The 27825-nt window shown below is 44.6% G+C and overlaps 2 protein-coding genes across 3 annotated transcripts in view; one reads left to right on the forward strand and one right to left on the reverse strand.

Moving 5' to 3' along the window:
- Positions 1 to 9404, forward strand: part of ptprq (protein tyrosine phosphatase receptor type Q) — a 46004-nt gene extending 36600 nt beyond the window's left edge. The window contains exons 42-59 of one of the 2 annotated variants that reach the window (XM_031802028.1): positions 360 to 546; positions 649 to 890; positions 3791 to 3860; positions 4856 to 5014; positions 5159 to 5462; positions 5542 to 5615; positions 5740 to 5839; positions 5945 to 6073; positions 6372 to 6416; positions 6854 to 6880; positions 7003 to 7084; positions 7197 to 7287; positions 7362 to 7438; positions 8111 to 8245; positions 8330 to 8455; positions 8571 to 8852; positions 9022 to 9145; positions 9240 to 9404. In XM_031802028.1, coding sequence (XP_031657888.1) covers positions 360 to 546; positions 649 to 890; positions 3791 to 3860; positions 4856 to 5014; positions 5159 to 5462; positions 5542 to 5615; positions 5740 to 5839; positions 5945 to 6073; positions 6372 to 6416; positions 6854 to 6880; positions 7003 to 7084; positions 7197 to 7287; positions 7362 to 7438; positions 8111 to 8245; positions 8330 to 8455; positions 8571 to 8852; positions 9022 to 9145; positions 9240 to 9277 — 2292 coding nt within the window. In that variant the 3' untranslated portion in view covers positions 9278 to 9404. The remainder of the gene's footprint in view (positions 1 to 359; positions 547 to 648; positions 891 to 3790; positions 3861 to 4855; positions 5015 to 5158; positions 5463 to 5541; positions 5616 to 5739; positions 5840 to 5944; positions 6074 to 6371; positions 6417 to 6853; positions 6881 to 7002; positions 7085 to 7196; positions 7288 to 7361; positions 7439 to 8110; positions 8246 to 8329; positions 8456 to 8570; positions 8853 to 9021; positions 9146 to 9239) is intronic. The other variant, XM_031802029.1, reaches the window with a different exon arrangement.
- Positions 9405 to 14485: 5081 nt separating this feature from the next.
- The window catches only part of LOC109866969 (IQ motif and SEC7 domain-containing protein 3), a 29803-nt gene continuing 16463 nt past the window's right edge, over positions 14486 to 27825 (reverse strand). The window contains exons 7-15 of the mRNA XM_031801431.1: positions 25311 to 25433; positions 23998 to 24164; positions 22592 to 22731; positions 21887 to 22018; positions 21661 to 21760; positions 20036 to 20194; positions 19860 to 19955; positions 19733 to 19776; positions 14486 to 14947 (exon numbers count right to left, since the gene is read on the reverse strand). Of these exons, the coding sequence (XP_031657291.1) occupies positions 14486 to 14947; positions 19733 to 19776; positions 19860 to 19955; positions 20036 to 20194; positions 21661 to 21760; positions 21887 to 22018; positions 22592 to 22731; positions 23998 to 24164; positions 25311 to 25433 (1423 nt within the window). The remainder of the gene's footprint in view (positions 14948 to 19732; positions 19777 to 19859; positions 19956 to 20035; positions 20195 to 21660; positions 21761 to 21886; positions 22019 to 22591; positions 22732 to 23997; positions 24165 to 25310; positions 25434 to 27825) is intronic.

The following is a 27825-nucleotide window of genomic DNA, read 5'->3' on the forward strand; positions in this document are numbered from 1 at the left end:
AATATGCTGGGTGGATGGGAGGAGATCACAGGATTGCTATAGGGGAGCGGATGGACATCTGTGGATTAGGCTGAGGGGTTGAGGTCAGGAGGTCAGGTCAGATCCCCTGAAGGGAGTAATACGGGTTTATTATCCTGTTAGCCATTTCCTGTGAAACCATAAGATGTAAGGATTGGAGAGAAGGAGTGTCCCAAGTGGGGTATACATATGTGTGATGGTGAGATGTTTTGCTGTCTGAATACAGCTGTACAGAACCTTTGGGAATAATTAAACTTGGTTAAAGCTTCTCTAGTATCCGTGAGTTATTTAGATCTGTAAAATAAGAACCTAACACTACTATATGTTGTGTCGTTGTTCAGCTGGATAGCGAGGGGTTAAACCAGTCTGTGGTACGCAGTCCAGAGGAGCTGAGGATTGTAGTTGTGTCAAACCTGACTGCGTTCACTCGCTACTCTGTGATCGTGACCGCCTTCACTGGATCACTGGAGAACGCACGGCGGGACGGACAGGCCACTGAGCCCACTGTCATCAGAACAATGGAGGAAGGTGAGGAACACACAGATCCAGTAATACAGTAGCTACTTTATTAAACTGGGAAGTAGTTCATCTCTCTCTCCTCTGTCCATCCTTTTCCCCTCCTCCTTCCAGAGCCCAGGGATCCTCCTAAGAACGTGACCCTGCAGGTGATTCCGGAGGAAGTGACCCGTGTGTTTGTGACCTTTGCCCCCCCTGAGGAACCCAATGGGAACATAAGTTCCTACACAGTGCTTGTCTACCGCCAGGGCCAGCTAGAGATGACCATTAACCACCTCAATGTGGTCAAAAATAAGAACCGCACTCTGACCGCAGTCATCGACGGGCTGAAGGGAGGCTACAACTATAGTATACGGGTGAGGATCACACACACACAGGTCACAGCTACACAGACACACACACACACACACAAACACAGGTCACAACTACACACACACACAGGTCACAACTACATACACACACACGCACACACACACGGGTCACAACTACACACACAGGACTCAACTACACACACCCACACACAGGTCACAACTACACACACAGGACTCAACTACACACACAGGCCATAACTACACACACACACAGGTCACAACTACACACACAGGGCACACACACACACAACTACACACACACACAGGTCACAACTAGACATGCACACAGGTCACAACTACACACACACGGGTCACAACTACATACCCACACAGGTCACAACTACACACACAGGGCACACACACACACAACTACACACACAGGTCACAACTACACACACACATACACACATGATTCAACTACACACACACACACACATGACTCAACTACACACACACACAGGACTCAACAACACACACAGGACTCAACTACACACACACAGGACTCAACTACACACACATAGGTCACAACTACACACACACACACACACACACACACACACACACACACACACACACACACACACACACACACACACACACACACACACACACACACACACACACAGGACTCAACTACACACACACAGGAATCAACTACACACACAAGTCACAACTACACACACACAAGTCACAACTACACACACACAGGTCACAACTATAATATACGGGCGAGGAACACACACACTGTCACCAAACACTCTCTCAATTCAATTCAATTCAAGGGACTTCATTGGCATGGAAAACATATGTTTACATTGCCAAAGTAATTGAAATGGATTAACAAAAGTGAAATAAACAATAAAAAGGGAACAGTAAATATTTCAAATGTCATATTATGTCTGCCATGCATAGTCCCATGGGATGTTGGCTACCATCAACAAGGCAACTCCTATGACTAATTGGATATGGGACGCAAGCGTAGGATTGATCACCCTGTCGCTGGCCGCCTTTGGGGAGGGTGTATAGTGTGAAAGGCCGAAACACCCTAGGAACCAAAGGTACACTACTGACGATGCGCTCCCCAAATTTCACCAGGCTCACTGTTCATTAACTCTTGAAAGTGCTTGCACAAAGGATAGTAACATCTCATCCTGTGTTCTTGGAATCTGTATACAAATCAAATCAAATCAAATGTATTTATATAGCCCTTCGTACATCAGCTGATATCTCAAAGTGCTGTACAGAAACCCAGCCTAAAACCCCAAACAGCAAGCAATGGTGCAGGTGTAGAAGCACGGTGGCTAGGAAAAACTCCCTAGAAAGGCCAATACCTAGGAAGAAACCTAGAGAGGAACCAGGCTATGTGGGGTGGCCAGTCCTCTTCTGGCTGTGCCGGGTGGAGATTATAACAGAACATGGCCAAATGTTCATAAATGACCAGCATGGTCGAATAATAATAAGGCAGAACAGTTGAAACTGGAGCAGCAGCACAGTCAGGTGGAAGTTGAAACTGGAGCAGCAGCATGGCCAGGTGGACTGGGGACAGCAAGGAGTCATCATGTCAGGTAGTCCTGGGGCATGGTCCTAGGGCTCAGGTCAGTTGAAACTGGAACAGCAGCATGGCCAGGTGGACTGGGGACAGCAAGGAGTCATCATGTCAGGTAGTCCTGGGGCATGGTCCTAGGGCTCAGGTCCTCCGAGAGAGAGAAAGAAAGAGAGAAGGAGAGAATTAGAGAACGCACACTTAGATTCACACAGGACACCGAATAGGACAGGAGAAGTACTCCAGATATAACAAACTGACCCCAGCCCCCCGACACATAAACTACTGCAGCATAAATACTGGAGGCTGAGACAGGAGGGGTCAGGAGACACTGTGGCCCCATCCGAGGACACCCCCGGACAGGGCCAAACAGGAAGGATATAACCCCACCCACTTTGCCAAAGCACAGCCCCCACACCACTAGAGGGATATCTTCAACCACCAACTTACCATCCTGAGACAAGGCTGAGTATAGCCCACAAAGATCTCCGCCACGGCACAACCCAAGGGGGGGGCGCCAACCCAGACAGGATGACCACAACAGTGAATCAACCCACTCAGGTGACGCACCCCCTCCAGGGACGGCATGAGAGAGCCCCAGCAAGCCAGTGACTCAGCCCCTGTAATAGGGTTAGAGGCAGAGAATCCCAGTGGAAAGAGGGGAACCGGCCAGGCAGAGACAGCAAGGGCGGTTCGTTGCTCCAGAGCCTATACAATGTTGTAGCGCTGTGCAAAAATTAATGTGGGTTGTATTTACAATGGTGTTTGTTCTTCACTGGTTGCCCTTTTCCTGTGGCAACAGGTCACAAATATTGCTGCTGTGATGCACACTGGTATTTCACCCAGTAGATATGGGAGTTTATCAGAATTGGATTTGTTTTCAAATTATTTGTGGATCTGTGTAATCTGAGGGAAATATGTGTCTCTAATATGGTCATACATTTGGCAGGAGGTTAGGAAGTGCAGCTCAGTTTCCACCTCATTTTGTGGGCAGTGTGTACATAGCCTGCCTTCTCTTGAGAGCCAGGTCTGCCTATGGTGGTCTCTCTCAATAGCAAGGCTATGCTCACTGAGACTGTACATAGCCTGCCTTCTCTTGAGAGCCAGGTCTGCCTATGGTGGTCTCTCTCAATAGCAAGGCTATGCTCACTGAGACTGTACATAGCCTGCCTTCTCTTGAGAGCCAGGTCTGCCTATGGTGGTCTCTCTCAATAGCAAGGCTATGCTCACTGAGACTGTACATTAGTCAAAGCTTTCCTTAATTCTGGGTCAGTCACAGTAGTCAGGTATTCTGCCACTCTGTATTGTCTGTTTAGGGCCAAATAGTTTCTCTCTCTCTCAGATTGCAGCAGTAAACGGAGCAGGTTTAAGCCCCCCCAGCTCAGAGGTTCGGATCACTACTGGAATCATAGGTACAGTGCTACATTTACACTACATAAGGGTGATTACTCATGAAACCAGGACAAAAAAAGAAAATGATCTGAAAATCTAATCCATAGAATGTTCCTTTGGAGGAAGGACATGAGTTCATGTTAATATCGGGAATGCTTACAAATTGGATCCTAGCACTTAAAGTAGCAGACATCCCCCTTTGGAACTGTATATATTGTTTGAGAATAAACAGAAATATACCGTGGAAGTCAGAAGTTTACTTGCACTTAGGTTGGAGTCATTAAAATTTGTTTTTCAACCACTCCACAAATTTCTTGTGGACACAAGTCATTTTTCCAACAATTGTTTACAGACAGATTATTTCACTTATAATTCACTGTATCACAATTCCACTGGGTCAGAAGTTACATACACTATGTTGACTGTGCCTTTAAACAGCTTCTGATATGCTAATTGACATCATTTGAGTCAATTGGAGGTGTACCTGTGGATGTATTTCAAGGCCTACCTTCAAACTCAGTGCCTCTTTGCTTGACATCATGGGAAAATCAAATACATCCACAGGTACACCTCCAATTGAGTCATCAGAAGATTCTAAATCCATGACATCATTTTCTGGAAATTTCCAAGCTGTTTAAAGGCACAGTCAACTTGGTGTATGTAAACTTCTGACCCACTGAAATTGTGATACAGTGAATTTTAAGTGAAATAATCTGTCTATAAACAATTGTTGGAAAAATGACTTGTCATGCACAAATTAGATGTCCTAACCGACTTGCCAAAACTATAGTTTGTTAACAAAAAATGTGTGGAGTGGTTGAAAACGAGTTTTAATGACTCCATCTTAAGTGCATGTAAACTTCCACTGAATATATCAATAATCCTTCCTCCAAAGGACCATTCTAGGGGGAAAATCCTCAAAATCATGGTCTTTTTTTAGGAATCCCGTAACCCATTCATAACCCCAACATGACCCCTGCATAACTGCAACGTATGTGTGTGTGTGTGTGTGTAGCTCCTGCCAAGCCCACCCAGAGACCCCAGGCTGTGCTGGACCGAGGAGGAGTTGCCATGGTAACCTCCAGGAGCATCATTGTTCGCATGCCAGCCTGTTTCTACAGGGATGACAACGGACCAATCAGTAGCATCCAGATCATCGTGGCAGAATCTGGGGGTACGACATCACACGCACTAACATGCACAGACACACACATAAACATACAGTACAACTATCAGACAGAAAATATATCCAAAAGTAAAATGTTTAGGAGCCGCTGATTTAGGCCTAGTCTGAGATCTGTCTGTCTCTCTGTCTCAGTGATGGACAGCAGGAACCTAACCAACTGGAAGATCGCATTCCTCTCTCGTCCTGCCCCCTACCTGACTGACAATGGCTTCCCGAACCCACTCTGTGTGAGGGACGGCGAAAGCAGGGACACACACACACAAACCAGCAGACACAACAACTCACAGATTAGACACAGAATTGTGAGGGACAGGGTGCTGGACCGTAGAGACCACCAGGAAGACCACTATGTTATTGGAGAGGAGGGCAACTGTCTGACGGAGGAGTACAGTAACACACTCTGTAACGGACCCCTCAAACCAAACACTGTCTACGTGTGAGTATCCACAACACACACATGTAAACACACACACATACAAAGTTTAATACAGTGCATGTCTTTGTCTGTGTTGCAGGTTTAAGTTCCGAGCCACCAACATCCGAGGCCAGTACACAGACTCTGACTACTCTGAGCATATCAGAACCGCAGGTAACCACTCCTCCCCTATTCTTTCCACAAACTCACACATACAGCTCTCCTTTCCAATGCAAAGCAATTCAACAACACCTCTGTCCATCCCCCCTCTCCCCCCTCTCCCCCTTCTGTCTGTCAGTGGATGGGTTGTTGACCAGAGATGAACAGATCATTCTGGGAGTTCTCCTCTCCTTCTTCCTGGCCGTGCTACTCATCATCATCATCTATGCCTCTGTCAGGTAAACTCAATGTTCCTCTGATGGTTCTAGCTGACCAAGGTTTAAACCCAGCCAGCGGTATTCAGGTATCTCAGAGCTTTTGACATGTTCCTCATCCAATGGCAGGATCCGTCAGCGTCAGAAGGAGGGAGGGACCTATTCTCCCCGGGAGGCGGAGATTATAGAGACCAAGTTTAAACTGGATCAGATGATCGCTGTGGCCGACCTGGAGCTGAAGGAAGAGAAGCTACACCGGTCAGTGTGTGTGTGTGTGCACCTACGTGTGCGTGTCTTTTTCCTCACACACACACACACACACACACACACACACACACACACATACACACTCCTTCTCTATCACTCCATCACAAAGGTTCACCCTCTGTAACATTATGTCCACTCTATCTCTAACACTCTTCCAACCTACCTGCATGCCTACAGACTGTGCTTGGCTGCTGTTACACACACATAATCACAATCACAATCACACAACCACACACATGGCTGTCTGCCCACTCTCTCACTCTAACCCCTCTCTCACACTCTTCTCCAGGTATTCCTCCTTCTTCTTTAGACGGAAGGAGATATTTGTCATCCAGTAAGTTGGTATTACCGATGTAGGATCTTCATTTGATCACTCTTTTGTTGCTGCAAACTTGTAGTGTATTTTAGTTTTAAAAACGTTTTTAATTTCCACTTTTACATTTCTGACTTGATTTGCCCTAATGAAAAGTCTATCAACCCCTGCAAAAACGTCCATTAATTATAATCCACGTAATAATTCATTTTCTGTTTCTGCAGGATAATTTTCCTGCCTCAAATTAAGATCCTACATCTGTAGGCAGTGTGTTGTAGCTCTCCATGTGTGTGTTGCTGTGTTGCATTGCAGTGTGTTGTTGTCTCTCTCATTGCTTTAGTTTCATAGTGAAGTGCTGTTATTCATTCAGTGTGTGAGTTTGTAACTGTAGAGTAATGGAAAGTAGAGTCTGCCATACTCACAGTGTGACTCACATTGTTCTGTCAACTCTGTTTCAGGCTTCTCAGCTACAGAAAGTCTCTCAAGTAAGTCACCTGATGATTGTGTACGTTGTGCTATGTGATTGTATTTGCTTGGAAATACTAGTTAGATGTGGATTGCTGCTCTGTGAAGGATTTCTCTTACCCCACCTCTCTCTGTCTCTCAGGCCCGTCAATAAGAAGTCTTTTCTGCAGCATGTAGAGGATCTGTGTGCCAACGAGAACGCCAAGTTCCAGGAAGAGTTCGCAGTATGTAACTCTGACCCCTGTGAAAACCTGTGTGTGTGTGTGTGTGCGTGCCTGCATGTATGTGCGTGCGCGTCTGTGTGTAGTCTGACAGTGTTAACCCTGTCCTTTCCAGGAGCTACCCAAACTGCTGCACGACCTGGCTACATCAGACGCTGACCTTCCCTGGAACAGATCCACGAACCGCTTCACTAACATCAAACCCTGTATGAGCACACATGCATGCACACACACTAAGCGTAACAAACACACACAGCCTAACACACTCTCTCCTCTACAGACAACAACAACCGTGTTAAGCTGCTGTCTGAACCTGGCTTGCCTGGATCTGACTACATCAACGCTAGCTTCATCTCAGTGAGTCACTCACACACACACACACACACACACACACACACACACACACACACGCACACACACACACTGTTAAAGGAATTGATTATTGATTTTAAAAATCCCTTAACACACACACACAGGAAAGAGAACACTCATGCTTTTAGAGAAAATGTCATCACCTCTTGAACCTTGCCTTCTAAACACTCCAACTTTTGTTTACTACAAAACTGGAGACTTGTGGGTTTGATCCCAGGCTGTGTCACAACCGGCTGTGAACGGGAGACCCATGGGGCGGCGCACAATTGGCCCAGCGTCGTCCAGGTTAGCGGAGGGTTTGGCCGGCTGGGATTTCCTTGTCTCATCGTGCTCTAGTGACTCCTTGTGGCGGGTTTCCTCCGTCACATTGGTGCGACTGGCTTCCGGGTTAAGCAAGCAGTGGGTCAAGAAGCAGTGCGGTTTGGCAGGGTCGTGTTTTAGAGGACGCATGGCTCTTGACCTTTGCTTCTCCCTAGTCCGTAGGGGAGGTGCAGCGATGAGACAAGATCGTAACTACCAATTGGATATAATGAAATTGGGGAGAAAAGGGGGTAAAAAATGAAATAAAAATAACTAAAAATAACTGGAGACTTGCGACTTTGCTCAGTTCTGACTATAAGATTCTCTCTCTTGCTGCATCTCCTTCTCCCTCAATAGGGCTATCTGTGTCCCAGTGAGTTCATAGCGACCCAGGGTCCTCTCCCCGGGACTGTGGCTGACTTCTGGAGGATGATCTGGGAGACTCGCACACAAACCATTGCTATGCTCACACAGTGCTATGAGAAAGGAAGGGTAAGGACCGGACCAAGGTTCTAGTAGGGTCAGGGTTGAATGTCTGTTTAGATCCGCTGTCACCAATTGTGTGTGTGTGTGTAGATCCGGTGTCACCAGTACTGGCCAGAAGATAATAAGCCGGTGACAGTATTTGGGGACATCATCATCACCAAGTTGACAGAGGACGTCTATCCTGACTGGACCGTCAGAGCTCTCAAAGTGGAGAGGGTAACACACACACACATAGACACACGAGAACCCCAGAATAACTAAGTTTTCACAGTTTCCCTCTTGATAATCTAAACATTGTTCTCCCCCTATCTCTCTTTCTTTCTCTCCTTAGCATGGGGACTACATGGTGGTTCACCACTTCAACTACACCTCCTGGCCAGAGCATGGTGTACCAGAGTCCAGCACCACACTCATACAGTTTGTTCGAGCCATCAGAGCCAACAGGCATGAGAACACTACTATAGTGGTGCACTGCAGTGCTGGCGTGGGCAGGACAGGAGTGTTTATAGCGCTGGATCACCTGATCCAACACGTCAGTGATCACGACTTTGTGGACATCTACGGTCTGGTGGCTGAACTCCGCAGTGAGAGGATGTGTATGGTGCAGAACCTGGTGAGAAATATATCTTTATACAACATGTATCATAAAATAATGAAATATTCTGACTGTGATATGGATATGATACCTTATATAGTATGATCTAGTTTCCCCTTGTTGTCCTGATGTATTCAAACCTGTAGAGAGCCTGACATAATCTTACCAAGTGTATGCATGCCCCCAGGCCCAGTATATGTTCCTACACCAGAGTACTCTGGACCTGCTGAACAGTAAAGGAAACAGCCAGTCCATCTGGTTCGTTAACTACTCTGCTCTGGAGAAGATGGACTCACTGGACGCTATGGAGGGTGAGCAGACGCGCACACACACACACACATACGCTAGCAGACACACAAGTCATAAATGCACATTTCACATCTCTACTCTTTTGTTCTCTTGCAGGTGATGTTGAACTGGAATGGGAGGAGACTACGATGTAAAGGCTGAGAACTTCTCAGTCAACTTCACACCTGATAAACACACCTATTCCTGAGTCATGGGGCCAAATCCTGGACATACTGACTGTTTGTCAGATGGATTGGTCAACCAGAGATAGAGGGAGGGAGGGAGGGAGGGAGGGAGGGAGGGAGGGAGGGAGGGAGGGAGGGAGGGAGGGAGGGAGGGAGGGAGGGAGGGAGGGAGGGAGGGAGGGAGGGAGGGAGGGAGGGAGGGAGGGAGGGAGGGAGAGAGAGGGAGGGAGAGAGGGAGGGAGAGAGGGAGGGAGGGAGAGAGGGAGGTTGCCCTTTTCTGACAGGAGAGTCAAAAGCACCCAACAGAACCTTGGTGGTTCCCTGACCTGAATCAACACACCATTACAACCCTCTTGGAGCCCTGCATCTTTTCTATGTCCTCAGGCAGAACAGAAAGAGTGGGAGATACATGTGTATATATATATATAGTAGGGCTGTCAGAGATAACCAGTTAACTCAAGTTCACTTTTTGTCATTTTAGTGCACACATTTTTTTGTTATCGCGTTTAATCACGTCTGAAAGTGTTGAAAATAGAATGATCATCATCATCATGCATACAGCTAAAAACCACAATGCGATGTCCAAACAAGTTAACATTGAGGTTAAAGAACGTGTGTTTTATCAATTGACCTGATTTTAATTATTGTTACTTTGGACAAAATCAAGACGTCAATATTTTTGTAATGCTTTTTGTATGAATAATCTTAAATTACAGCCCAATTTTAGCAATGCCGATTAATCACGGCAAATCCTGCGATTAACGCGATTACATTTTTTTTCTTAATTTGACAGCCCTAATATATAGGCTATATATATAACACATGTAAGTATACAGGTATCTTGCACTAGTCATACCACTGTGTATTTTATTATATTCTTGTATCATGTTTTTGTACATTTAAGTTGTTCAGCCAAATAAGTGTTGTCACTGTGTTCATCTGTTTGTGTCACTGTGTTACTATGTTACTATCATCGTGTTTGGGGGATAATATATTTGTGGGGTGTTATGGTTTATTTCATGTATTTTCTTTGGGTGTTCTACATCTGTGTTTTGGACAAGTAAAATCAACTCCCCTACTCACCTGTCTGTCTTATCAGTCTGCATATCTATCGATCGATCTCTCTGTTAGTCTGTCTGTCATCTTGTGCAATGTGAGCTGTTTAGTGGACAAGAAATTACACCCTGAGAAAGTCTGAGAAACTGTGTGTACAGTATAACACACACACACACACACACACACACACACACACAGGACTCAAGGCAGAGTACAAACTACTTTATTCTTTAATTAATTTCAAACAAATCTTTAGAAATATTCCAGTAGTAAACACTTGTTATAAACATGATATTCTCTTAGTAAATACTTTATAAGTGTGTCGGTGCACAGGTGCTCAATAGTGTAACACATCTCCAAGAAGGACAGGTGAGCCAGACTCAGAGCTAGGGTTAGGGCGATAATATGTTAGGGCTTTAGAACATGCTAAAATGTCTACTATGATTCCTGCTTATTTTCCACTAAACCATCTAATGCTTACGTTAGCACGATCACAGCCACAGTATAACTCTAACTATGATAATTTAGTGATGTCATCTCTGTGTATGTTTCCATGGTAACTGTTCTGTCTGTTCTGTCTCCCGTGGTAACAGTGGGTTCTGTTGCGCCCATAGTTGGAAAAACAAATCGATTTTTTTTCTTATCCAAGTTAAATACAATTTCCTCCCCTCTGTATAAATACACACGTCAGCACTGTGTCCGTTATTTCTATGTTAAATCTATAAATCACCTATATACACATATCCATTATTCTTCTGTACTCTAAAAATATGGTGCGATACTTAGAGGACAGCCTCAGTGGGTCACCGCGTGTCACAGCCCTCAGAGAGAGGGGAAGGAAGAGATGTTACCACAATCAGTAATAATAATCAAATATCTTACTTCGTAAGTCATTCTCTGGTTTAATGCTGTGTGTGTGTGTGTGTGTGTGTGTGTGTGTGTGTGTGTGTGTGTGTGTGTGTGTGTGTGTGTGTGTGTGTGTGTGTGTGTGTGTGTGTGTGTGTGTGTGTGTGTGTGTGTGTGTGTGTGTGTGTGTGTGTGTGTGTGTGTGTGTGTGTGTGTGTGTGTGTGTGTGTGTGTGTGTGTGTGTGTGTGTGTGTGTGTGTGTGTGTGTGTGTGTGTGTGTGTGTGTGTGTGTGTGTGCGTGCGTGCGTGTGTGTGTGCGCACACATATCCCTGTGGGACAAGCAGTCCAGTGAAGAGTAGAACAGGTTAATCATGTGAGAATGGATAAAGAATGGGTATAGATTCACAACGTGAGACTAAATATTCAACAGGACTAATAAGCTAGAATGTTAGCACATGATCAATTAATAAGATTCAACATTAATGTTTTTATGAACTAATCATATGAACGTCATTAATAAGATTAAAAGTTGACAAGTAGCAGATCAAATAAGATTGTCGTCAGTACTGGTGTTTACCTGAGTGTGAGGCTTGGACCCATGTAACAAAACCTCAGAGATGATAACAATGGTATTCACACACGCCCGCATACAAGCGCGCGCACACACACACACACTGTCACACACTATCACACCCCGATACCTTCACATGCACACACACTCCTACACAGATATAGAAGTCAGACACTGTAAACCAGGACTCAGGAAAAACAGTCTTCCCTCCCTGCTGCTCTGACATACTCACTTCTTCAAAAGTAGTTTTAGCATCTCATTATCATCTTAGAACACAAAACACAGAGTGCCAAGGAGGAGCTAAAACCCTAGGTGAGAGTTGATGATGTGATGGAGGTGATACAGTTGACGTCGGAAGTTTAAAACCCTAGGTGAGAGTTGATGATGTGATGGAGGTGATACAGTTGACGTCGGAAGTTTAAAACCCTAGGTGAGAGTTGATGATGTGATGGAGGTGATACAGTTGACGTCGGAAGTTTAAAACCCTAGGTGAGAGTTGGTGATGTGATGGAGGTGATACAGTTGACGTCGGAAGTTTAAAACCCAAGGTGAGAGTTGATGATGTGATGGAGGTGATACAGTTGACGTCGGAAGTTTAAAACCCTAGGTGAGAGTTGATGATGTGATGGAGGTGATACAGTTGACGTCGGAAGTTTACATACACTTAGGTTGGAGTCATTAAAACTCGTTTTTCAACCACTCCACAAATCTCTTGTTAACAAACTATAGTTTTGGCAAGTCGGTTAGGACATCTACTTTGTGCATGACACAAGTCATTTTTCCAACAATTGTTTATAGACAGATTATTTCACTTATAATTCACTGTATCACAATTCCAGTGGGTCAGATGTTTACATACACCAAGTTGACTGTGCCTTTAAGCAGCTTGGAAAATTCCAGAAAATGATGTCATGGCTTCAGAAGCTTCTGATAGGCTAATTGACATCATTTGAGTCAATTGGAGGTGTACCTGTGGATGTATTTCAAGGCCTACCTTCAAACTCAGTGCCTCTTTTCTTGACATCATGGGAAAATCAAAAGAAATCAGCCAAGACCTCAGAAAAACAATTGTAAACCTCCACAAGTCTGGTTCATCCTTGGGAGCAATTTCCAAACGCCGGAAGGTACCACGTTCATCTGTACAAACAATAATATGCAAGTATAAACACCATGGGACCACGCAGCCGTCATACCGCTCAGGAAGGAGATTAATTCTGTCTCCTAGTACTTTGGTGCGAAAAGTGCAAATCAATTCCAGAACAATAGCAAAGGACCTTGTGAAGATGCTGGAGGAAACAAGTACAAAAGTATATATATTCACAGTAAAACGAGTCCTATATCGACAGAACCTGAATGGCCGCTCAGCAAGGAAGAAGCCACCGCTCCAACACTGCCATAAGAAAACTGCACATGGGGACAAAGATCGTACTTTTTGGAGAAATGTCCTCTGGTCTGATGAAACAAAATAGAACTGTTTGGCCATAATGACCATCGTTATGTTTGGAGAAAAAGGTGGAAGCTTGCAAGCCAAAGAACACCATCCCAACCTTGAAGCACGGGGGTGGCAGCATCATGTTGTGGGGGTGCTTTGCTGCAGCAGGGACTGGTGCACTTCACAAAATAGATGGCATCATGAGGGAGGAAAAGTATGTGGATATATTGAAGCAACATCTCAAGACATCAGTCAGTTAAAGCTTGGTCGCAAATGGGTCTTCCAAATGGGCAATGACCCCAAGCATACTTCCAAAGTTGTGGCAAAATGGCTTAAGGACAACAAAGTCAAGGTATTGGAATGGCCATCACAAAGCCCTGACCTCAATCCTATTGAGAAAAAAAAAGTGTGTGCGAGCAAGGAGGCCTACAAACCTGATTCAGTTACACCAGCTCTATCAGGAGGAATGGGCCAAAATTCACCCAATTTATTGTGGGAAGCTTGTGGAAGGCTACCCAAAACGTTTGACCCAAGTTAAACAATTTATAGGCAATGCTACCAAATACTAATTGAGTGTATGTAAACTTCTGACCCACTGGGAATGTGATGAACGAAATAAAAGCTGAAATAAATAATTCTCTCTACTATAATTTCACATTCTTAAAATAAAGTGGTGATTCTAACTGACCTAAGACAGGGAATTTGTACTAGGATTAATGTCAGGAATTGTGAAAAACTGAGTTTAAATGTATTTGGCTAAACTTCCGACTTCAACTGTATGTCTCTATATCCAGACAGTTCCATTCACTGGGAGGAATTCATTTTGTTGCATCAGCTGTGTGATATCAGGGCAGGGTTATGATTAGGGGGTGAGAGGGGCATCCTAGAGTGTTCTTTCTAAAGCCAGGTACAGATATAGATATGTACAGATGACACTGTGTCACAAGAGCTGTCAGATTAGAAAATCTATCTTTAGAAATGTTGTCAAAACTACATCATAATCAAAAATACACATTACATCGTTAGATGACTTTGAATTTATATTGATTTGAAACCTCTCCATTTTCTCCCACTCTATTTCTTGGCTTATTCCCTCTCTCTCAGCTGACTTCCTTACCTCCCTCTTTCTCTTCCTCCCTTCCTCGTCTCACCCTTTCCCTCTCTATCTTTGTCTATGAGTGTTTGTGTTGTGTGTGTTTCTCCCAGTATATCACTGTTTAACAAAAGTTCAGAGGACAGAGGATTAGGTGTGGTAGGATCAGGGGACATATGTCAGACGAGGCTGCGGGAACCACTAGAGTTGCGTCTGCGCAGGGGGTGAGGAAGGGTGTGTGGAAGGGGGTAGGGGGAGTCGGGGGGACAGTACTGGTGGGGGTGGTTGTAGGGGGGAGGAGGGGGAGGCAGAGGGGGCTCAGATCCCTCTCTGATCCGTACTGGTGTGGACATCGCTGATTGGATGAGGCGGTGGTGGGAGGCGGGGCTTCCTTGACTGAGGAAGGCTTCCATTCGCCCCTGGCCACTCTGGTCCACAACAATCACCTTGACGATCTGCTGGCATTGAATGAGGGTGTCTGGGCGGAGTTCTCCAGGGTGGGTGGGGCTAAGCATTGCCAGGGGTGCTGCCAGAGCCAGTTGGGTGGAGTCAGGACTGGTCACATGGTAGGTCTGAAGCAGCCTATCAGGGCTGGCCTGGGTCATGTGGTAGGTCTGCAGCAGCCTATTGTGAATTGACACCTAGTTTAGAAACAGCCAGAGAATGGCATGAGGAGTTATCAGCCTGAACGCAGCCTACAGCAGCCCTCTGGTGGGTTAGACACAATGGCAGCATGCAGGGAGGCAACACACACACAATGTCTCCGTAACAAAGATTTTTACATTTACATCATTTAGGAGACACTCTTATCCGCAGCAATTTACAGGAGCATAGGCACATTGACAGATTTTTCACCAAGTCGGCTCGGGTATTAGAATCAGCGACCTTTCGGTTACTGGCCCAACTCTCTTAACCACTATGCTACCTGCTGCCAAGGTATATGCAACTCTAACGGACTGACTAAGAGTTAGGGCTTGGTGGGGAGGTTGGGTTGGAAGCTGCTAGTTCTGTAGAGAGGTCATTTAGAGTGGAGGAACTGGGCTCAATTCAAATCAAATTGTATTTTTCACATGCGCTGAATACAACCGGTGTACACATTACAGTGAAATGCTTCCTTAGAAAACCTGAACTAACAATGCAGTTTTAAGAAAGTATTTACTAAATAAACTGAAGAAAACAATAAAAAATGTAAATTAAAGAGCAACCATAAAATAACAGTAACAAGGCTATATACAGGGGGTACCGGTACAGAGTCAATGTTCAGGAGCACCGGTTAGTTGAGGTAATTGAGGTAATATGTATGAGAATGGGGGCGTGTTCGGCCCTCCTTTTCCTGTAGTCCACGATCATCTCCTTTGACTTGATCACGTTGAGGGAGTGGTTGTTATCCTGGCACCACATTGCCAGGTCTCTGACCTCCTCCCTATAGGCTCATTGTTGTCGGTGATCAGGCATACCACTGTTGTGTTGTTGGCAAACTAAATGATGGTGTTGGAGTTGTGCTTGGCCATGCAGTAATGGGTGAACAGGGAGTACAGAGGGGACTAAGCACGCACCGCTGAGAGGCTCCCGTGTTGAGGATCAGCGTGGCAGATGTGTTGTTCCTTACCCTTACCACCTGGGAGCGGCCCGTCAGGAATTCCAGGATTCAGTTGCAGAGAGGGCTGTTTAATTCCAGGGTCCTTAGCTTAATTATGAGCTTTGAAGGCACTGTTGTTTTGAACTAATGGTGCTCTCATGCATGCTTCAGTGTTGCTGTAGTCAATGAATAGCATTCTCACTTACAGTGCCTTGCGAAAGTATTCGGCCCCCTTGAACATTGCGACCTTTTGCCACATTTCAGGCTTCAAACATAAAGATATAAAACTGTATTTTTTTGTGAAGAATCAACAACAAGTGGGTCACAATCATGAAGTGGAACGACATTTATTGGATATTTCATACTTTTTTAACAAATCAAAAACTGACAAATTGGGCGTGCAAAATTATTCAGCCCCCTTAAGTTAATACTTTGTAGCGCCACCTTTTGCTGCGATTACAGCTGTAAGTCGCTTGGGGTATGTCTCTATCAGTTTTGCACATCGAGAGACTGACATTTTTTCCCATTCCTCCTTGCAAAACAGCTCGAGCTCAGTGAGGTTGGATGGAGAGCATTTGTGAATAGCAGTTTTCAGTTCTTTCCACAGATTCTCAATTGGATTCAGGTCTGGACTTTGACTTGGCCATTCTAACACCTGGATATGTTTATTTTTGAACCATTCCATTGTAGATTTTGCTTTATGTTTTGGATCATTGTCTTGTTGGAAGACAAATCTCCGTCCCAGTCTCAGGTCTTTTGCAGACTCCATCAGGTTTTCTTCCAGAATGGTCCTGTATTTGGCTCCATCCATCTTCCCATAAATTTTAACCATCTTCCCTGTCCCTGCTGAAGAAAAGCAGGCCCAAACCATGATGCTGCCACCACCATGTTTGACAGTGGGGATGATGTGTTCAGGGTGATGAGCTGTGTTGCTTTTACGCCAAACATAACATTTTGCATTGTTGCCAAAAAGTTCAATTTTGGTTTCATCTGACCAGAGCACCTTCTTCCACATGTTTGGTGTGTCTCCCAGGTGGCTTGTGGCAAACTTTAAACAACACTTTTTATGGATATCTTTAAGAAATGGCTTTCTTCTTGCCACTCTTCCATAAAGGCCAGATTTGTGCAATATACGACTGATTGTTGTCCTATGGACAGAGTCTCCCACCTCAGCTGTAGATCTCTGCAGTTCATCCAGAGTGATCATGGGCCTCTTGGCTGCATCTCTGATCAGTCTTCTCCTTGTATGAGCTGAAAGTTTAGAGGGACGGCCAGGTCTTGGTAGATTTGCAGTGGTCTGATACTCCTTCCATTTCAATATTATCGCTTGCACAGTGCTCCTTGGGATGTTTAAAGCTTGGGAAATCTTTTTGTATCCAAATCCGGCTTTAAACTTCTTCACAACAGTATCTCATTAGTCATTTAGGTCAACATTGGATCATTCAGAGATCCTCACTGAACTTCTGGAGAGAGTTTGCTGCACTGAAAGTAAAGGGGCTGAATAAATTTGCACGCCCAATTTTTCAGTTTTTGATTTGTTAAAAAAGTTGGAAATATCCAATAAATGTCGTTCCACTTCATGATTGTGTCCCACTTGTTGTTGATTCTTCACAAAAAAAATACAGTTTTATATCTTTATGTTTGAAGCATGAAATGTGGCAAAAGGTCGCAAAGTTCAAGGGGGCCGAATACTTTCGTAAGGCACTGTAGGTGTTCCTTTTGTCCATGTGGGAAAGGGCAGTGTGGAGTGCAATAGAGATTGAGTCATCAGTGGATCTGTTGGGGCGATATGCAAATTGGAGTGGGTCTAGGGTGTCTGGGATAATGGTGTTGATGTGAGCCATGACCAGCCATTCAAAGCACTTCATGACTACAGACGTGAGTGCTACAGGGCGGTAGTCATTTAGGCACGTTACCTTAGTGTTCTTGGGCACATGGACTATGATGGTCTGCTTGAAATATGTTGCTATTACAGACTCAGTCAGGGACAAGTTGAAAATGTCAGTAAAGACACTTGCCAGTTGGTCAGTGCATGCTCGGAGTATACATCCTGGTAATCCATTTGGCCCTCCGGCCTTGTGAATGTTGACCTGTTTATCGGTCATACTCACATCGGCTACGGAGAGCTTGATCACACAGTCATCCGGAACAGCTGGTGCTCTCATGAATGCTTCAGTGTTGCTTGCCTTGAAGGCGCATAGAAGTAATTTAGCTTGTCTGGTAGTCACTGGGCAGCTCACGGCTGTGCTTCCCTTTGTAGTCCGTAATAGTTTACAAGCCCTGCCACATCCGACGAGCGTTGAAGCCGTTGTAGTAGGATTCAATCTTAGTCCTGTATTGACGCTTTGCCTTCGTCGGAGGGCATAGCGGGATTTCTTATCAGTGTCCGGGTTAGAGTCCCGTTCCTTGAAAGCGGCAGCTTTACCCTTTAGCTCAGTGCAAATGTTGTATGTAATCCTTGGCTTCTGGTTGGGGTATGTACGTACGGTCACTGTGGGGACGACATCATCAATGCACTTATTGATGAAGCCATGGACTGATGTGGTGAACTCCTCAATGCCATCGGAAGAATCCCAGAACATATTCCAGTCTGTACTCGCAAAATAGTCCTGTAGCTTAGCATCTGCGTCATCTGGCCACTTCCATATTATGCGTGTCACTGGTACTTCCTGCTTTAGTTTTTGCTTGTAAGCAGGAATCAGGAGGATATATTTATGGTCAGATTTGCCAATTGGAGGGCTAGGGAGTGCTTTGTACACGTCTCTGAGTGTGGAGTAAAGGTGTTCTAGAGTTTTCTCTGGTTGAAAATGTAACATGCAAATGTAAATGGATTTAAGTTTTCTTGCATTGGTGTGTGGTGGTAAGTATATGAAATATATAGATGAAAACTATCTTAGTACATAGTGTGGTCTACAGCAGAGATACTCTACCTCAGGCGAGTAAAACCTTGAGACTTCATTAATATTAGACTTTGTGCACCAGCTGTTATTGACAAATAGACACAGACCGCCACCCCTTGTCTATCTGTTCTGTCTTGCCGATGCACGGAAAACCCAGTCAGCTGTATGTTATCCATGTCGCCATTCAACCACGAATGGGTGAAACATAAGATATTACAGTTTTTAATGTCCCGTTGATAGGATAGTCTTGATCCGAGCTCATCCAGTTTATTATCCAATGATTGATTGCACGTTGGCTAATAGGACTGATGTTAGAGGAGGTTACCCACTCGCCGTCAGATTCTTATAAGGCACCCCGACCTATATCTCCGTCTCTTCTTAATGCAAATGACGGGGATTTGGGCCTTGTCTGGTGTCTGAAGTAAATCCTTCGCGTCCGACTCGTTACAAGGTGGGTAATCGCTGTTCTGATATCCAGAAGCTCTTTTCGGTCATAAGACATGGTGGCAGAAACATTATGTACAAAATAAGTTACAAATAATGCAAAAAACCACAACTGGTTAGGAGCCCTTAAAACAGCAGCAATTTCCTCCAGCGCTATTTTAAAAATCATACACATGCATGCATACACAGACACGCGCATCAACCCTGAGTCTGGCCATGGAGATGGTTTTCTAGCAGGGCCAACAGGGCTTAGAAAAGCTTATGATGGCTGGGAAGCAGATGTTCTGTTAGCAGGAGGCTAATAGCTCACCGTGCATTAGCAGGTGGCTAATAGTTCATTACTGCCCCCTGTTAGCAGAAAGCTGAAGGTTAAATCTAGCCCTACAGTTGTGGCTGTGTCACTCTGAGTCACACAGAGCTGGAGGGAGATGACGAGGGTCTCCTTTACTCCTCACCTGTCTGTATCTTTGCTAACAAAAATACACTGTGTGTATGTGACTCACCTCCACAGTGTTGTTGCTAGTCGTGTCATACGGATCTTTCTGGGCTGAGGGGAGAAACACAGAAGTGACACTCAGAGACACAGAGTGGTGTGTGGTGCTAGTTGCTAACTTAGTGTTTGTTTGTTACCTGTGGGGGATCCTGTGTGTCGACTGAGTGTGCCCATCTGTCCTCCGTTGGTGTGGGGGGTGTGAGTCTGCACCCCCTGTTCTCTCTTCAGCTCCCCTGTAGACAGTGATATGTGACCATATATTACATAAAGTGTGTGTGTGCATGTGCGTGTGTGTGCGTGTGCGTGTGCTCACATTGAATGTGTATCTGCTCCATCTCGTTGACCTCAGTGATGGACTCTCGTAGCTCCTCTGTGAACTTCCTGAGCTCCTCTCCACTGGGGGAGCAGAAACTCACCATCTGCTTCTTCTCTGACGAGAACGGACTCAACATGGTGATGCCATGAGCATAGTCTGGACACACACACACACACACACACACACACACACACACACACACACACACACACACACACACACACACACACACACACACACAGTTAGCTAGGTGAGTAGAATGGTGATGCCACTGATATAGTCTGGACTCTGGACAATGTCACAGCTCATAATTAGCTATGTATGTAGAAGTACAGTGTTATAGTACAGTAGTAGTGGTAGTAGTAGTAGTATTGGACAGGAGTAGTAGTAGTAGTAGTAGTGGTGGTAGTAGTAGTAGTAGTGGTGGTAGTAGTAGTAGTAGTATTGGACAGTAGTAGTAGTCGTAGTAGTCGTAGTAGTAGTAGTAGTAGTAGTAGTAGTAGTAGTAGTAGTAGTAGTAGTAGTAGTAGTGGTAGTGGTAGTAGTAGTAGTAGTAGTAGTGGTAGTAGTAGTAGTAGTAGTAGTAGTATTGGACAGTATTCGTAGTGGTAGTAGTACTAGTGGTAGTAGTAGTAGTAGTAGTGGACAGTAGTAGTAGTAGTAGTAGTAGTGGACAGTAGTAGTAGTAGTACTAGTAGTAGTAGTAGTAGTAGTAGTGGTAGTAGTAGTAGTAGTAGTAGTGGTAGTAGTAGTAGTAGTAGTAGTAGTAGTAGTAGTAGTAGTAGTAGTAGTAGTAGTAGTAGTGGTAGTAGTAGTATTGGACAGTATTAGTAGTAGTAGAAGTAGTAGTAGTCGTAGTAGTAGTAGTAGTAGTATTGGACAGTAGTCGTAGTAGTAGTATTGGACAGTAGTAGTAGTAGTAGTAGTATTGGGTAGTAGTAGTAGTAGTAGTAGTAGTAGTAGTAGTAGTAGTAGTAGTAGTAGTAGTAGTGGTGGTAGTAGTAGTAGTAGTGTTAGTAGTAGTAGTAGTAGTGGTAGTGGTAGTAGTGGTAGTAGTGGTAGTAGTAGTATTGGACAGTATTAGTAGTAGTAGAAGTCGTAGTAGTCGTAGTAGTAGTAGTAGTAGTAGTAGTAGTAGTATTGGACAGTAGTAGTAGTAGTATTGGACAGTAGTAGTAGTAGTAGTAGTAGTAGTGGTAGTAGTGGTAGTAGTAGTAGTATTGGACAGTAGTAGTAGTAGTAGTAGTAGTAGTAGTAGTAGTAGTAGTAGTAGTAGTAGTAGTAGTAGTAGTGGTAGTAGTGGTAGTAGTAGTAGTAGTAGTAGTATTGGACAGTAGTAGTAGTAGTAGTAGTAGTAGTAGTAGTAGTAGTAGTAGTAGTAGTGGTAGTAGTAGTAGTAGTAGTAGTAGTAGTAGTAGTAGTAGTAGTAGTAGTAGTGGTAGTAGTAGTAGTAGTAGTAGTAGTAGTAGTAGTAGTAGTGGTAGTAGTGGTAGTAGTGGTAGTAGTAGTAGTAGTAGTGGTAGTAGTGGTAGTAGTAGTAGTAGTAGTAGTGGTAGTAGTAGTAGTAGTAGTAGTGGTAGTAGTGGTAGTAGTAGTAGTAGTAGTAATAGTATAGAAATTACATTCGTTACTGAAGAGGTGGAATTGCATGCCCAGTAGACCCATGGCTTTACAGAAGGTGTAGGAGGCAGAAGTCTTCTTCTTGGGACACAGCTTCAGGATCTGTGTGAGGAAATAGCAGAATGAACATAAGCTATACCATCAGTACACATACACATACTGTTACTACACAAAATAACACTACTCGCGTGCGTGTGTATGCGGGTGCGTGCTTGTGTGTGTTCTCACAAGTATGAGGTCGTTGAACAGGAACACCTCTCTCTGGGTGTTGGCCAGTTTCTGTTTCAGGGGTTTGTTGAAGTCTGCCACCTCAAACAGACGACAGCAGCACACCAGCCTACGGTGGGGTACAGACAGAATCTACAAAGAAACACACACACACACACCACAGGCTAAACACACACACCATGGGGTTAACCCACACACACCATGGGGTTAACCCACACACACCATGGGGTTAACCCACACACACCATGGGTTAACCCACACACACCATGGGGTTAACACACACACACCATGGGGTTAACCCACACACACCATGGGGTTAACACACACACACCATGGGGTTAACACCCACACACACACCACGGGCTTACCAAACACACACACCATGGGCTAAACACACACATACACACACCATGAGGTTAACACACATACACCATGGGATTAACACACACACCATGGGGTTAACACACACACACACACACCATGAGGTTAACACACATACACCATGGGATTAACACACACACCATGGGGTTAACACACACACACACACTCACCACTCTCTCACACACATGCACACACCTCTCCCTCAAACTCTCTTACTCTCTCTCCATCTCTCTTTCAGACACACAACACACACACGCACCACTCTCTCTCTCCCTCTCACTTTCTGTCTAGCTATCTGACACACACACACCCAAACCAACTCACCGTCTTCATGCCCAGTATGGACTGTTCCACACGGCTGACGTAGGTGACGTGGTCTTCGTTGGAGCGCAGCTCTCTCTGCTGGGTCCTCTCATAGATCCCTGTCACCATCTCCCTGGGGATGTCTGCTCCGTCGTCCACTCCTAAGGGAACAGGGACACACACTACTAGTCACACAGGAGGAACTACAGAGGAAATTCACAAAATAAAGTAATAGCTGAATTTACTCCATCCCTGGTTTAGACTCGTTGCATGACAGGACAGGATTGCCTGGTAGTTAGTAGCATCCCTATCTGTCAACAGTAGATATGCTGTGGCTCTATCTCACCACTAGAGGGAGACCTTGTGTTGTGTTCCAGTCAGGAGAGAATCCCCCATTCCAAAATCAAATCAAATCAAATGTTGTTAGTCACATACACATGGTTAGCAGATGTTATTGCGAGTGTAGCGAAATGCTTGTGCTTCTAGCTCTGACAGTGCAGCAATACCTAACAAGTAATATCAAACAATTCCACAACAGATACCTAATACACACACATCTAAATAAAGGAATGGAATAAGAAGATATACATATAAACATATGGATGAGCAATGACACAGTGGTGTAGGCAAGATGCAATAGATGGTGTAAAATGCAGATATACATATGGATGAGCAATGACACAGTGGTGTAGGCAAGATGCAATAGATGGTGTAAAATGCAGATATACATATGAGATGAGTAATGCAAGATATGTAAACATTATTAAAGTGGCATTTTTACAGTGGCATTATTAGAACATGACTCCTCATGTTCTAATAATGCCACTTTAAAAATGCAACTTTAATAATTTATTTAGGAGTTGGGGATGTTCCAGCCCTCAGCCTTCTCTCACTTGTCCCTGGTTTGGTGTGTTCTCTACACTGACCAGCCCTGATCCTGCCACTCTAATGATATGGGCCAGTCCAGATGAAAATGGTCATGTGTTGTATTAAAATATTCAAAGCATTGTGTGTGTGCATCTGTGCAGGTTTGTGTGTCAGTTCTATAAATAACCCCTCCAGTGTCTCAGAAACGCTGTCATAAATGTTGCAAGGCTTCTGCAGCTCATTATACTGAGTCACACTCATAAACACACACACACACACACACACACACACACACACACACACACACACACACACACACACACACACACACACACACACACACACACACACACACACACACACACACACACACACACACACACACACACACACACACACTGTCACAAAAATAACACCATGGGGTTTGTATTATTTTGATTCGTTCTTTTATCAGTAGGCACAGAAATCACACCGAAGGAAGAACTAAACAAAGACACAACTCCCCTAACAAGCTAGGCCCTGTTTGTTGACAACAGACAGACACACAGACACCCAGTCACCTCGTAGGTTGCGTATGAAATCGTTGAGGCCCATCTTGCGTTGAGGTTTGATGTTAGGGGAGTACATGTCCGTGTTGAGGAGGACCACAGCAAAGGCCAGGATGAAGATGGTGTCTGGGTTGTGGAACTGCTGTACCACCTCAGGATTACACATGCAGTACCTCTGACTGTAGAGGTGGACAGGTAGAGAGATGGAGAGAGAGGTATCTACACATATTCTTTTGTTGCTGAGAATTTTACAAACCTGTGGTGTATTCAAGGTTTAAAAATGCTTCTAAACTTAGTAATTTCCACTTTAGAATGTCAGACTTGATTTGCCCTAAGAAAAAATGTGTAAACCCCTACAAAGAAATTCCAATCATTTTAATCCATATAGTAATTCACATTTTCTGTTGTAGCTGGATTATTTTCCTGGCTCAAATGAAGATCCTACATCTGTACAGTACCTCTGACAAGGGGAAGGGGAGCAATGAAAAAGAGAGAGAGAAAGAGAGACAGAGAAAGAGACAGGTCCAATGAAAAAGAGAGAGAGAAAGAGAGACAGAGAAAGAGACAGGTCCAATGAAAAAGAGAGAGAGAGTGGAAGAAAGAAAGAAAAAGAGACAAAAAGCTGTTCTGCTGTAATGGTCTCAGAAACAAACCGTTTCTCCATCATTAGCAACTCAACTTCAGACATTAATACTGTTCACTTGTGGGTTCTTACATCCTGACAAGAGATGTACGGTATAACCCTCCTCCCAAGCATATACACACATACACTTTGTCAGTGTTCAGTTTCCTGAGATTCCTGCTGCACATCAAATACTCTGACACTGGGAATGATCAGTTTGTGTGTGTGTGTGTGAGTACGTAACAAAGTTCTTTCTACACCAGCTAGTTCTCTTATCTTCACATCTGCATATGAGAGATGCTCACCAGCTGGCACGGAATAATTCCTCCATTAAAATAACTTCTTATGTCACCCTATGTCACCCTAATGACAGATGACATAACATCTGTTACATAACACTCCTGTAACTTCTTGTCTATCTTACTACCCCCCTCCCAGATAGGTTGGACTTTGTCCCTACAGCTTAAAACCATGGTCCTGGAGGCAGGACACTTTAGACCTGGGAGACCACTAGGCAGCTGGAATGTAGCTAGTTACTGATATTGATTGGCTCAGTTGCTGAAGTTTTTAGTAATCAGGTCAGGTGTGGTGCTAGGTTGGACTTGCTGTTTGTGATACTCCAGAACCAGAGTGTCTGCCCCTGGAGTAACCCTGATATGCTGATCAATCTGAGGGTATGGTGTGATTGGTTGATGGGTCTGACCTGAAAGCTTCAATGAGTCTCTCCACCTTCTGGGCCTCTCCCTGGACTCTGATGTGAGCCTGGAACTTCCTCAGAGCCTCGTCCAGCTCCATCCCAGAGAAGTCCATCTCATCGACCACACAGCTAGAGACAGGGGGAGAAGAGGTTAGTTGTGTATGTCTCTCTCATGTCACCGTTGACATCATTCATTTGTGTGTTTGTGTCTGAGGGTGAGAGAGGGTGGGTGTACAACTGCTCTTGGCGTTTTTTTTATTACAGAAGCACTGACCTGGAAAAGCCACACACACACACACACAAATTTACTCACACACTTAACAAGTGCTTATACAGTACATATTCTTCCCAAAGGATAAAGGAAAAGAGAGGGAGATAGAAGGGGGAGTATAGAGGGGGGAGTATAGAGAAAATAAAAGAAAGGAAGAGAGGGGGAGTAGAGAGAAAATAAGAGAGGGGGAGAGAGGGGGAGTAGAGAGAAAGAAGAGAAGGGGAGTAGAGAGAAAAGAAGAGAGGGTAGTAGAGAGAAAAGAAGAGAGGGGGAGTAGAGAGAAAAGAAGAGAGGGTAGTAGAGAGAAAAGAAGAGAAGAGGAGAGAGGGGGAGTAGAGAGAAAAGAAGAGAGGGGGAGTAGAGAGAAAAGAAGAGAGGGGTAGTAGAGCAGAAAAGAGAGAGGGGGAGTAGAGAGTAAAGAAGAGAAGAGAAGAGAGGGGGAGTAGAGAAGAAAAGAAGAGAGGGTAGTAGAGAGAAAATAAGAGAGGGGGAGTAGAGAGAAAAGAAGAGAGGGTAGTAAGAGAGAAAAGAAGAGAGGGGGAGTAGAGAGAAAAGAAGAGAGGGGGATAGAGAGAAAGAAGAGAAAAGAAGAGAGGGGGAGTAGAGAGAAAAGAAGAGAAAAGAAGAGAGGGGGAGTAAGAGAAAAGAGAGAGGGTAGTTAGAGACTAAATAAGAGAGGGGAGTAGAGAGAAAAGAAGAGAGGGGTAGTAGAGAGAAAAGAAGAGAGGGGGGAGTAGAGAGAAAAGAAGAGAGGGGGAGTAGAGAGAAAAAGAAGAGAGGGGAGTAGAGAGAAAAGAAGAGAGGGGGAGTAGAGAGAAAAGAAGAGAAGAGGGGGAGTAGGGGAGTAGAGAGAAAAGAAGAGAGGTAGTAGAGAGAAAATAAGAGAGGGGGAGTAGAGAGAAAAGAAGAGAGGGGGAGTAGAGAGAAAAGAAGAGAAGATGAGAGAGGGGGAGTAGAGAGAAAAGAAGAGAGGTAGTAAGAGAGAAAATAAGAGAGGGGGAGTAGAGAGAAAAGAAGAGAGGTATAGAGAGAAAAGAAGAGAGGGGGAGTAGAGAGAAAAGAAGAGAGGGGGAGTAGAGAGAAAAGAAGAGAGGGGAGTAGAGAGAAAAGAAAGGAAAAGAAGAGAGGGGGAGTAGAGAGAAAAGAAGAGAGGGTAGTAGAGAGAAAATAAGAGAGGGGGAGTAGAGAGAAAAGAAGAGAGGGGGAGTAGAGAGAAAAGAAGAGAGGGGGAGTAAGAGAGAAAAGAAGAGAGGGGAGTAGAGAGAAAAGAAGAGAAGAGGAGAGAGGGGGAGTAGAGAGAAAAGAAGAGAGGGGGAGTAGAGAGAAAAGAAGAGAAGAGAGAGAGGGGGAGTAGAGAGAAAAGAAGAGAGGGTAGTAGAGAGAAAGAAGAGAGGGGGAGTAGAGAGAAAAGAAGAGAGGGGGAGTAGAGAGAAAGGAAGAGAAGAGGAGAGAGGGAGTAGAGAGAAAAAAGAGAGGGGGAGTAGAGAGAAAAAAGAGAGGGGTAGAGAGAAAAGAAGAGAAGGAGAGAGAGGGGAGTAGAGAGAAAAGAAGAGAGGGGAGTAAGAGAAAGAAGAGAAGAGGAGAGAGGGAGTAGAGAGAAAAGAAGAGAGGGGTAGTAGAGAGAAAAGAAGAGAGGGGGAGTAGAGAGAAAAGAAGAGAGGGGGAGTAGAGAGAAAAGAAGAGAAAAGAAGAGAGGGGGAGTAGAGAGAAAAGAAGAGAAAAGAAGAGAGGGGGAGTAGAGAGAAAAGAAGAGAGGGTAGTAGAGAGAAAATAAGAGAGGGGAGTAGAGAGAAAAGAAGAGAGGTAGTAGAGAGAAAAGAAGAGAGGGGGAGTAGAGAGAAAAGAAGAGAGGGGGAGTAGAGAGAAAAGAAGAGAGGGGAGTAGAGAGAAAAGAAGAGAGGGGAGTAGAGAGAAAAGAAGAGAAGAGGAGAGAGGGGGAGTAGAGAGAAAAGAAGAGAGGGTAGTAGAGAGAAAAGAAGAGAGGGGGAGTAGAGAGAAAAGAAGAGAGGGGGAGTAGAGAGAAAAGAAGAGAAGAGGAGAGAGGGGGAGTAGAGAGAAAAGAAGAGAGGGGAGTAGAGAGAAAAGAAGAGAGGGGGAGTAAAGAGAAAAGAAGAGAGTGGGAGTAGAGAGAAAAGAAGAGAGGGGGAGTAGAGAGAAAAGAAGAGAGGGGGAGTAGAGAGAAAAGAAGAGAAGATGAGAGAGGGGGAGTAGAGAGAAAAGAAGAGAGGGGGAGTAGAGAGAAAAGAAGAG

This window comes from Oncorhynchus kisutch, linkage group LG22, assembly GCF_002021735.2.
Source record: "Oncorhynchus kisutch isolate 150728-3 linkage group LG22, Okis_V2, whole genome shotgun sequence".
Lineage (NCBI taxonomy): Eukaryota > Metazoa > Chordata > Actinopteri > Salmoniformes > Salmonidae > Oncorhynchus > Oncorhynchus kisutch.